The 12,454-nt window shown below is 43.7% G+C and overlaps 1 protein-coding gene across 1 annotated transcript; it reads left to right on the top strand.

The window, feature by feature from the left end:
* Nucleotides 1–6,243: 6,243 nt before the first annotated feature.
* Nucleotides 6,244–12,401, top strand: LOC109872773 (protein lifeguard 2-like). Its single transcript, XM_031823110.1, has 10 exons — nt 6,244–6,480; nt 6,695–6,759; nt 6,877–6,930; nt 8,710–8,763; nt 9,020–9,059; nt 9,185–9,222; nt 9,417–9,504; nt 9,783–9,878; nt 10,446–10,499; nt 10,670–12,401. Exons 1-10 carry the CDS (start codon nt 6,340–6,342, stop codon nt 10,817–10,819), a joined length of 780 nt encoding a protein of 259 aa, XP_031678970.1. The 5' UTR covers nt 6,244–6,339; the 3' UTR covers nt 10,820–12,401.
* The last annotated feature ends 53 nt before the right edge of the window (nt 12,402–12,454 follow it).

Below are 12,454 nucleotides of genomic sequence, written 5' to 3'. Positions count from 1 at the left end.
CTATATGTCGGCCAAACTAAGATGGCTGCCTACTGAGAGTATCCTAATCCTTATCCTATATCCTAAACACTGATGAAACATGGAGGTTTGTTTACACTGATACAGGCCTCTATGTGTAGCCTATCTGGATTATCAGTGGATCACAAGGAGTTGAATGCATGAATAGAATGATGTATAGAATAGAATATAGCAAGTTTATAAATTGTTTATCCTTCACGTTATCCTTCACTCGCCCAATTTGTCTTATAGCAGCAAAAGGAAGTTGAGTTGAAAGAAGTTGAGTTGGATGAAGTAAGTTTTATGTTATAAGAGAGCAGAGCCGGCTCGAGCCTTTTGTGGGCCCCAAGTGAGATTTGGTTGGGGGTCCCTCCCACCTCACGACCTAAAACATGACTCGATAGAACATTAGTTAGTTTCAAGCCATGCTTCATGGCTATAGCTACGTATGTTTCCATGAATTTGTCACAAGATTTTTTGTCTATGTTTAGAAAGTTTGCATAGAAAATTGATGTAACAATTGCCTGCTACTGTGCGTTTCCATTTAACTATCCCGTGTCAATAAAAACTGCAGGATGTACAGTCGTGGCCAAAAGTTTTGAGAATTACACAAATATTCATTTTCACAGTCTGCTGCCTCAAGTTTGTATGATGCAAATTTGCATATAGTCCAGAATGTTATGAAGAGTGATCAGATGAATTGCAATAAATTGCAAAGTCCCTCTTTGACATGCAAATTAACTGAATCCCCCAAAAACATTTCCACTGCATTTCAGCCCTGCCACAAAAGGACCAACTGACATCATGTCAGTGATCCTCTCGTTAACACAGGTGTGAGTGTTGACGAGGACAAGGTTGGAGATCACTCTGTCATGCTGATTGAGTTCGAATAACAGACTGGAAGCTTCAAAAGGAGGGTGGTGCTTGGAATCGTTGTTCTTTCTCTGTCAAACATGGTTACCTGCAAGGAAACACATGCCGTCATCATTGCTTTGCACAAAAAGGGCTTCACAGGCAAGGATTTTGCTGCCAGTAAGATTGCACCTAAATCAACCATTTATTGGATCATCAAGAACTTCAAATCAAATCAAATCAAATCGATTTGTCACATACACATGGTTAGCAGATGTTAATGCGAGTGTAGCGAAATGCTTGTGCTTCTAGTTCCGACAATGCAGTAATAACCAACGAGTAATCTAACCTAACAATTCCAAAACTACTACCTTATACACACAAGTGTAAAGGGATAAAGAATATGTACATAAAGATATATGAATGCGTGATGGTATAGAACGACATAGGCAAGATGCAGTAGATGGTATCGAGTACAGTATATACTTATGAGATGAATATGTAAACAAAGTGGCATAGTTTAAAGTGGCTAGTGATACATGTATTACATAAATATGCAGTAGATGATATAGGGTATAGTATATACATATACATATGAGATGAGTAATGTAGGGTATGTAAACATTATATTAAGTAGCATTGTTTAAAGTGGCTAGTGATATATTTTACATCAATTTCCATCAATTCCCATTATTAAAGTGGCTGGAGTTGAGTCAGTGTGTTGGCAGCAGCCACTCAATGTTAGTGGTGGTCTGATGGCCTTGAGATAGAAGCTGTTTTTCAGTCTTTCGGTCCCTGCTTTCATGCACCTGTACTGACCTCGCCTTCTGGATGATAGTGGGGTGAACAGGCAGTGGCTCGGGTGGTTGTTGTCCTTGTTGTCCTTGATGATCTTTATGGCCTTCCTGTGACATCGGGTGGTGTAGGTGTCCTGGAGGGCAGGTAGTTTGTCCCCGGTGATGCGTTGTGCAGACCTCACTACCCTCTGGAGAACCTTACGGTTGTGGGCGGAGCAGTTGCCGTACCAGGCGGTGATACAGCCCGACGGGATGCTCTCGATTGTGCGTCTGTAAAAGTTTGTGAGTGCTTTTGGTGACAAGCCAAATTTCTTCAGCCTCCTGAGGTTGAAGAGGCGCTGCTGCGCCTTCTTCACGACGCTGTCTGTGTGGGTGGACCAATTCAGTTTGTTCAGTTTGATGTGTACGCCGAGGAACTTAAAACTTACTATCCACTCCACTACTGTCCCATCGATGTGAATCCACAATCATCTCCTTTGTTTTGTTGACGTTGAGTGTGAGGTTATTTTCCTGACACCACACTCCGAGGGCCCTTACCTCCTCCCTGTAGGCCGTCTCGTCGTTGTTGGTAATCAAGCCTACCACTGTAGTGTCGTCCGCAAACTTGATGATTGAGTTGGAGGCGTGCATGGCCACGCAGTCATGGGTGAACAAGAAGTACAGGAGAGGGCTCAGAGCGTACCCTTGTGGGGCCCCAGTGTTGAGGATCAGCGGGGTGGAGATGTTGTTACCTACCCTCACCACCTGGGGGCGGCCCGTCAAGAAGTCCAGTACCCAGTTGCACAGGGCGGGGTCGAGACCCAGGGTCTCGAGCTTGATGACGAGCTTGGAGGGTACTATGGTGTTAGATGCTGAGCTGTAGTCGATGAACAGCATTCTCACATAAGTATTCCTCTTGTCCAGATGGGTTAGGGCAGTGTGCAGTGTGGTTGAGATTGCATCGTCTGTGGACCTATTTGGGCGGTAAGCAAATTGGAGTGGGTCTAGGGTGTCAGGTAGGGTGGAGGTGATATGGTCTTTGACTAGTCTCTCAAAGCACTTCATGATGACGGAAGTGAGTGTTTGGAAGGAGAGCGGTTCAATTGTTGTGACGAAGGCTTCAGGGTTCCCAAGAAAGTCCAGCAAGCGCCAGGACCGTCTCCTAAAGTTGATTCAGCTGTGGGATCGGGGCACCACCAGTACAGAGCTTGCTCAGGAATGGCAGCAGGCAGGTGTGAGTGCATCTGCACGCACAGTGAGGCGAAGACTTTTGGAGGAAGGCCTGGTGTCAAGAAGGGCAGCAAAGAAGGGATTGGACTGCTGAGGACTGGGACTGGGGTCATTTTCTCTGATGAATCCCCTTTCCGATTGTTTGGGGCATCCGGAAAAAAGCTTTTCCGGAGAAGACAAGGTGAGCACTACCATCAGTCCTGTGTCATGCCAACATGCCAACATGTAAAGCATCCTGAGACCATTCATGTGGGTTTGCTTCTCAGCCAAGGGAGTGGGCTCACTCACAATTTTGCCTAAGAACACAGCCATGAATAAAGAATGGTACCATCACATCATCCGAGAGCAACTTCTCCCAATGATCCAGGAACAGTTTGGTGATGAACAATGCCTTTTCCAGCATGATGGAGCACATTGCCATAAGGCAAAAGTGATAACTAAGTGGCTCGGGGAACAAAATATCGATATTTTGGGTCCATGGCCAGGAAACTCCCCAGATCTTAATCCCATTGAGAACTTGTAGTCAATCCTCAAGAGATGGGTGGACAAACAAATTCTGACAAACTCCAAGCATTGATTATTGTCACGTTCTGACCTTTATTTCCTTTGTTATTATTTAGTATGGTCAGGGCGTGAGTTGGGTGGGCAGTCTATGTTTGTTTTTCTATGATTTGGGTATTTCTATGTTTCGGCCTAGTATGGTTCTCAATCAGAGGCAGGTGTCATTGGTTGTCTCTGATTGAGAATCATACTTAGGTAGCCTGGGTTTCACTGTGTGTTTGTGGGTGATTGTTCCTGTCTCTGTGTTTGCACCAGATAGGACTGTTTTGAGTTTTCACATTTCTTGTTTTTGTTAGTTTGTTCATGTGAAGGGATTTATTAAAACATAGGTCAAAACAACCACGCTGCGCTTTGGTCCGCCTCTCGTTCAGATGAAGAAATCCATGACAGAATCACCCACCCAACTCGGACCAAGCGGCGTGGTAAACAGCAGCGACGACAGCAGCCGCAGCAGCAACAACAGCGGACAGCATCACAGGACTCCTGGACATGGGAGGAGATACTGAACGGAGAGGGACCCTGGGCACAGGCTGGGGAATATCGCCGCCCGAAAGCAGAGCTGGAGGCAGCGAAAGCTGAGCGGCGGCGATATGAGGAGGCAGCACGGCAGTGCGACAGGTACGAGAGGCAGCCCCAAAATAATTTTTTTTGGGGGGGGCAGACGAGGTGTGGTACTAAGCCAGGTAGCAGACCTGAGCTCACTCCTCGTGCTTATTATAAGCAGCGCATTACTGGTCAGGCACCGTGTTATGCGGTTAAGCGCACGGTGTCGCCAGTGCGTGCCCATAGCCCGGTGCGCTATAGGGCAGCCCCCCGAAAGTGCCATGCGAGTGTGGGCATTGAGCCAGGGCGTATGGTGCCTGCTCGGCGGGTCTGGTCGCCGGTACGCAGTTTTGGTCCAGGTTATCCTGCGCCGGCTCTGCGTGCTGTGTTTCCGGGGCGCTGGGAGGGTGCAGTGCGTCCTCTGCCTGCGCTCCGCTCGTGCCGGGCAAATGTGGGAGTGCAGCCTAAGGGAGAGGTGCGTGTAGTAAGCACTAGATCTCCCGTGCTTACCCACAGCCCGGTTCAACCTGTGCCTGCACTCTGGAGGGTCCGGGCTAGAGTAGTTGTCCAGCCTGGGGAAGTGGTGCCAAGGTTGCGCACCAGAGCTCCAGTGCTCCCCCACAGCCCGGTCCTTCAGGTGCCTCCTAACACCTGTCTCTCTGTCTCCTCCCTGCAGGTGGTCCTGTCTGTCCGGCGCTGCTGCCGGAGCCTCCCGCCTGTCCGGCACCGCTGCCTCCCGCCTGTCCGGCGCCGCTGCCGGAGCCTCCCGCCTGTCCGGCGCCGCTGCCGATAAAAAGTCTCTTATCTTAGATTTTCTTTTGCAACATTGCTTTTGTCAAGTAAACCTGGGTCAATGAAAACCTGACTTGTCACACAGTGACTGACATAACAAGAGGGAAACTGCACTACCAATTATACAATTTTCAATTTGTGTATTCTACTATTCAGACTTTCATCCATCCAAAGCCTAAGTGTCTTCCATAGTTATTATATATTATCTTATTAAGTCAGGGGTCCTACACGTGACGCGTGATCCGTGAACAGGGCGAGCCGGCCCTGTACGAGTGAAGTGTTTATTAAAAGTCTATTTCACTTTGATACTACATACAGTGAGCTCCAAAAGTATTGGGACGGGGAAAATGTTGTTGTTCTTTTGGCTCTGTACTTTAAATGATACAATGACTATGAGCTTTAATGAGGGTATTTTCATCCATATCGAGTGAACCGTTTAGAGATTACAGCACTTCTTGTACATAGTCCCCCCATTTTAGGGGACCACAAGTATTGGGACAAATTCACTTATGTGTGTTAAAGTTGTAAAATGTTAAGTATTTGGTCACATATTCATAGTATGCAATGACTACAACAAGCTTGTGGAGTCACTTTTATTGTAGATAATAATATGTTTCTAAACACTTCTACATGAATGTGGATGCCAACATGATTACAGATAATCCCGAATAAATCTTGAATAATGATGAGTGACAAAGTTACAGATGCACAAATATCATACCCCCAAGACATGCTGACCCTTGCATTAATAGGGGAGGTTAGCATTTTTTGTGGGGTATTATATTTGTGTATATCATTTTGAATCCAAAGTGCTGGAGTACAGAGCCAAAACAACCACAGAATTGTCCCTGTCACAATAGTTTGGGGCTCAATGTATAAAGACTGGTATCTCTGATCATTTGTGTATCTCACCATATACCCAGCTGTCTCCAAGGACAGGCAAAGAACACCCACCCAGCTATGAAGAGGCTACTGCAGATAATAAAACATCTTTGTATCTCAACTAGTCAGTTACACAGGATATCTCATCCCCTTCTATCAATGGACACCTTTCTGGCTACAGTATGCAGTGGTCTTCTACTGCTGGACGCACACCAACCACCTTACTATAGAACAAAGTCAAATGGGCAGGAAAGGGGGATACCTAGTCAGTTGTACAACTGAATGCATTCAACTGAAATGTGTCTTCCGCATTTAACCCAACCCCTCTGAAACAGAGAGGTTCGGCGGGGCTGCCTGAATCAACATCCACGTCATTGGCGCCTGGGGAACAGTGTGTTAAGTGCCTTGCTCTGGGGAAAAACAACATATTTTTTACTTGTCAGCTTGGGGATTCGATCCAGCAACCTTTTGGTTACTGGCCAAACGCTCCTACCCGCCAGGCTACCTGCCGCCAACATTTTAGCGTGTGATGTAACCAGGGTGGCAGGTAGCCACGCGGTTAAGAGCATTGGGACAGTAACTGAAAGATTGCTAATTTGAACCCTCGAGCTGACTAGTTGAAAAATCTGTCAATGTGCCCTTGAGCAAGGCACTTAACCGTAAATCGCTCTGGATAAGAGCTTCTGCTAAATGACGTAACATGTAAATGTCAGTGTTGAATCTTTACACATCTGCTGTTTTAACCAGATGTTTAACTCCCTGTCTTCCCTCCCTGTCAGATTATGAGGAGATGCAAACCCAGTTCTCTTGGGATGACCAGGCCATCAGGAGGATCTTCATCAGAAAGGTACTAAAACAGCGAGGGACAACCTGAACTTATAAGAACCACGCGTCCAATAAGAAACACTTGTTTTCGTCTTCCGTTATCCTTCCAGATAATGATATTACTGTAACTGAGCTACACAGACGTTTCTAAGCATGCATGATCTAGCATGTAGTATAGTATTTTGAGGGTGTATCTGGGCCGTCCCCTCTTATTCCAACTCTCTGTATCCTTATAGGTCTATGCCATCCTGATGATCCAACTCTGTGTGACTGTGGCCATTGTTGCGCTCTTCACATTCTGGTATGTATCATATCCAACACATTGCAAATATATCCAAAACATAAATATCCAATACATTTGATGAACATGAGTGTGTGTGCACTCTACATTGCGTAACACTCTCTCATTTCTCCACAGTGCACCAGTGAGGTTCTACATTCAGACACACCCCCTCCTGTACATGTGCTCCTAGTAAGTGACAACTAACATCTTGATTGACATGTCCTGACTTTTCCTCACCTAGACAGTGAATCCCAAACCAGCCCCTCACCCCTAACAACTTGCTTGCAGGGCCCTCCGTTGGCACGTGTTGCTGACGAAACTCTGAGGGCGACTTCAAGATTGGTGAGGGAATCAAATAAACCCATCATCTTTGGGACACACTCGTGACTTGAATGATGGAATTCATGTTTGACATTTCAATAATAAAATTAGCAGGACTTTCTACTGAGAAAATTCCCCCTGTTACAAGATATAAACCTCAGTAACATTATTTAATTAAGGATGTATTTCATATTATTCTAAATCAGACACAAAGAAATTACAAGCCTCCATTATTTTGTGTGAAATTGTGCAAACTCAAAAACAAATTGCTGCGTTATGGGATACCACTTCGCTCAGCGTAGCCAGATAGGAAGAGGCAAAGTGAGACATTTTACTCGACCCAAAATCCGTTCACGAAAATAAGCCCACGAAGTGAGGAGTTTTTCTATGGAGGTCAATGAGAGTGACGAATTTGGTCAACAAAAAATGTAATTGGTAATTTGCTACGTGAGGCTTATTTGATCTTGTATAAGTGTCATAAGGGTTAGGTTATTAAGAATGCACTGATATAAGTGGACGCACGTGGCATTTCCGCATCTTACCAAAAAATGACTTTATATCGGAGTCCCGCCTGCATTCCCTCTTTGAGGACATGCATTTCCATTGTTAGAGCGGTCACTCAAATATCTTGTCAATATAATAGACCATCTTTAGTGTAGCTAAGTCAGTTGAAGTGCTATCTGAGGGTCTATTAGCCTGGCTGAAGTGACTCATAACACCCGGAGAGCTCACACACTGGTCTGGACAGGAGGCCTACGTAAATGCAGTATTCGCTCAGAAATTGAGCCGACATATTGATTTGTTCTCTCGAATATATAATATATATACATTTTTCCTCAGGTGTTGAGACCTCTGGTTGTTTGGATTTGAAAATCCAGCCATTGTAATGGAAGGGGGCAGTGTGCTGGGGCTATGTGGCTGTGCATGTTAGTGATGTGCAATAACCCATCCGCAACTGCCCGACTATATGTATAAAGTGAAAGTCTGAGGCCTGACCCTAACCTGCAAATATAGAAAAATGCGCTGTACAGTCAGATGGCGGAACAATTTTTTGACAGGCCTTCTTTTTTTTAGATAGGCCTATGTTTCTGCTTATCATTTCTGACATATGGTAGGCTATTTGTCAATCAACGTGTCTATAATTAGATAGATGCAGCTTATCTTCTGGCATTACTTGTTGCCCTAGTAGACTAAAGAAACCCTTGCTCACCAGAATAATGTAATGAATCGATAGATTGAATTCTCCAGTCTAGTTAACACGGGTAAAGTTCACTTTGTCTTTCCTCTTTCATCTCTGCTTCTTGCCTGTTATGAGGCAACCCGAGCATCACTAGTGCCCGTGGGTGTTTTAGTGAGACAGACACAGAGGAGCACCAACCAGTAAAAGAACAGCACCCTTCACTATCGACATCACGCCAACAACATCAAAACAGCCTTTCCAGCCTCTGAAGTCGGGAGGACTTTGAATTAGGTGTTAGCCAGACTACTAATTAGCCCCTACACCCTCCATCATTTTTACTCCCTCAGGTTTGGGAGACTTGTGCATGTGACGTATGCGCAAATGGTGGGCCGATGGGTAACAGGAAGGGGGTGATTAGCTATGTAATTGTGTTAATAATGAACTGGTTTCTTTTTGCTTTTCAACAGCATGATGTTCTTGGCCACCTACATCGCATTGAACTGCTGTGGTGAACAAATCAGGTAAGAGTTTCCCTCCTATGAAAATTACAATCTGGGTAGTACACAGCACTTATGTGATATTCACTAAATCAAATAGTGAATGTAGTTTTAATACACATGAACACCAACACTTATTACACACTAAGCAGGTGTATAACACAGTAATGTATCTACAACATTATTCCTAGATAATGGTTGTGATCGTCCATTGTAAATGATAACTTGCAATATTATAGAATGAACTCACCAACCTGAGTTGTCTGTATCTCTATAATAGGAGACAGTTTCCCTGGAACCTTGTTCTGCTGGCTCTCTTTGTGAGTATGAGGAGTAACAAATATGAAAGAAATCGAGAGAATAGCATGTACTCAATACTCTCCCTACCGGTCTGTGCACCTGATTCACTCTGCTCTGTGTTTGTCTATGTTCTGTCTGCCCTCAGACTCTCAGCCTGGCCTGCATGATGGGCTTTGTGTCCAGGTAAATGACTTGTGGGGGGGGGGGGGGGGTACCCAGTCAGTTGCACAACTGAATGCATTCAACCGAGTTAGTTGGGGGCTCAAATGTTGACATCAATTATTTATGAAGATAATAATGAATTAACACATCTATCAACATCTACAAAGTATGTGTAGGATGAATGGTTGATGGATTAACCAACTCTGTTTCTCCAGCTTCTACAACACCAAGTCAGTGGTCCTGTGTCTAGGCATCACTGCTCTGGTGTGTATGTCTGTCACCATCTTCAGCTTCCAGACCAAGGTGATAAAAATGACCCCCATCCCCACACAGGCTTCCTACTCATTGAAACAAAAAACATACAGATAACGTAAATAGTCATGAATGAAATGAGTATGTATCACTAGGGCCAGGAGTTTTACTTTACCACATGACCTGACCAGGAAAAACTCCTAACCCTATGTATCAGTGCAATCTTTTGTTAAATTGTTTTCTTCTGACAAAATGAATATGCTGCAATCAGATCATGTGTGCATTTTAACAACACACCCCTATTCTCTCTCCCTTGTTTCCGACTGTAGATTGACTTCACCTCCCACCAGGGAGTCCTGTTTGTCCTGACCATGGTCATGCTGTTCTGTTGCATCATACTCTCCATCGTCATCCCCTTCGGATATGTAAGTAGCCCGTCTGCCTGCTTAGCTTCCATTGACAGCTGACACTGTAAATAAGGACAATTAGGTCACATGATGGCGTAATGAGCATGTGTACCTTTCCAGAAGGCGATAAGAATAGTTGTGAGGGACTGATAGTGAGTTTATATATAGAGTGACGGTAAGGCTTTTGGCCCTCACTCTCCCCATTTGGGTGGGTAGAGACTAGCATGTACAAGATTGTTTAGTCCTGGGTATTCCTTTAAAGGGATAGTTCGGGATTTTGACAATGAATACCTTTATGTTATTTCCCAGAGTCAGGTAAACTCGTGGATATAATTTTTATGTCTCTGCGTCCATTATGCAGGAAGTTAGAAGTAATTTTGTGAGCTTCCTGCATACTGGTCACAGAGACATAAAAATGGTATTCATGAGTTCGTCTGACTCTGGGGAAGTAGATAAAGGGCTTCATTACCAAAATCCCAAACTATCACTTTTATCTTGTGAGATGATTATAAGCCAGTGTCTTTCCTAGATTGGTGGCCTATCCTCATTAGGATTGGTTGATAAAATTCTTACTGTCTGACACAGGTGTCCTGGTTACAAGCCATCTACGCTGTGATAGGAGCTATCCTCTTCACTCTGGTGAGTGGCAGATATTCAACACGCATTCATCATTGGGAAGGCCCAGAGTTTTTCCTGGTCAAGGTCACATGGTCAAGACAAATTTCTGGCCCTAATCATTGGGTTACAGTCTGTAGCGAAATGGTTTGATCTCAACCCCCCCCCCCCTCCACTCTCTCTTTCTCTCTTAGTTTCTGGCGTTTGACACCCAGCTGCTGATAGGCAACAAGCGCTACACTATGAGTCCAGAGGAGTACGTCTTTGCCACCCTGAACCTCTACCTGGACATAGTAAACCTGTTCAGCTTCCTACTGTCATGTTTTGGAGGGGGCCGTGACTGATAAATCTGTCTACCCGTCTGTCTCTCAATCTGTTGGGAAACATAAAAACATCTATCAAACTAGATGTCTGTATATTTCTCATTTGGACCACATGGGTGTTTTGGCTCACTGCACTCCCTCAGCCCAATCTCCCTCAACCTTAGAACTTAAAGTGGCACTCCAGTCTCCTTTTCACCTCATTTAACACCCAATTATCTGAACAAAAGGCACATCTCAATAGGTTGTCCAGTTATGTCCTACTCCTCGAAATTTGTTTAAAAACCACTATTTTTCTCAAAACATATATATTTTTTACCCTTTATTGTGTGTACTTTACTGTATTTATACTTGGGAAATCGCTTTTCAACAGTAAAAGTTTTTTTTAAATAACTGGAGGACGTCTTTAAGAGCTTCTTTCATTTCTGTCTTCTTCTCAAACAACCCTGGTTCTTCTGTGATAAAAAAAGGGATATTTCTCACGTCTCATAGTCTCTCGTCCTGACAGGCTGTTTACCTTTAAATTGAGCAGCTGGCCAGCGAACACACAAGATTTGGTTCTGGGTGCCGAGATTGCATACCTCACCTTATTTATGGCGAACAGTTGGAGAGCAGGTCAGCTTTGGGAAACAACAAACCTGGCCATTACTTAGAAGGGCACTTACAGTAAGTAAGTAGTGTGTTTGTCGTCTGCTCTGTGTTAGGAAATGAGGGTTACAAAAGCACATAACGATAAATAGCATTAACATTTTGAGTCACAGAATGTTGGCGACACTGTTCTAATACTAAAACAGTATAATACTTTAACTTATTGTTCCTTCTAGTCTTCAGAGAAACCGATTTCTGGTTCTTGTCTGTCATCAACTCAGCACAAAGAATACAAAAACAAGTAACCATTGATACTGTATCTTTCAAGCATGCTATCTTTCTGTAAATGTTCCTGTTTTCCTAAACTATCATATTGATTCAGGAAATCTTTTGAACTCAGCAGGGTTGAGTTTAATTGTCTTACTCTGTCAAATCAAAACTACAGTTATCTTCAGATGCGTTTCCTAGATTACATTTTATTGTCAGTTATTTTGTACATTTTTACAGATTCTGATCTGGATCAAATACATTGCTAAGGTTCCAGCTTGGAACTACATACTGGAACTTCCAGGTATGGCCAGATAATATTTTCCAAACTACAATGTGATTAGAGTAGTTTCTATATGGTCATGAAGGCTCTGTATCGTGTACGGATTGCTTTTATGCACGTTTAGCTACACAGATACATACCCAGACACATACAGAATGACTTCAAATCGAAAGGGAAGAAGTTTCATGAACAATCCTATTAGATCCTACAATTGGTTTATCAGTTGCAAGTTCTATTGTGACTCCTCTGTAAGGTTAATGTATAGCCTTTTGAATGCAGTATCATTATTAGTGTCAAGGCTTGGTCAATAAAGTTGTGTTTGGATGTTACTATGATCAGCCAAAGGGAAAGGAGCTCACACCTTTTCGATGGATATCAATCACTTTGGTTACCACATTGAAAAATGTATATTGAACAAACATAATACGATTCGCTCAACACTAAAATAAACTTGGAATTTTTATGTAATTGACTTGTCTTTCTTTCAATTGTATTCGAATAATTTTGGTAATAACTTTTTG

The sequence above is a fragment of the Oncorhynchus kisutch genome, linkage group LG1, assembly GCF_002021735.2.
Source record: "Oncorhynchus kisutch isolate 150728-3 linkage group LG1, Okis_V2, whole genome shotgun sequence".
Lineage (NCBI taxonomy): Eukaryota > Metazoa > Chordata > Actinopteri > Salmoniformes > Salmonidae > Oncorhynchus > Oncorhynchus kisutch.
Note: the sequence above shows the minus strand (reverse complement) of the source record. Positions and strands in the feature narration are given on the sequence as shown.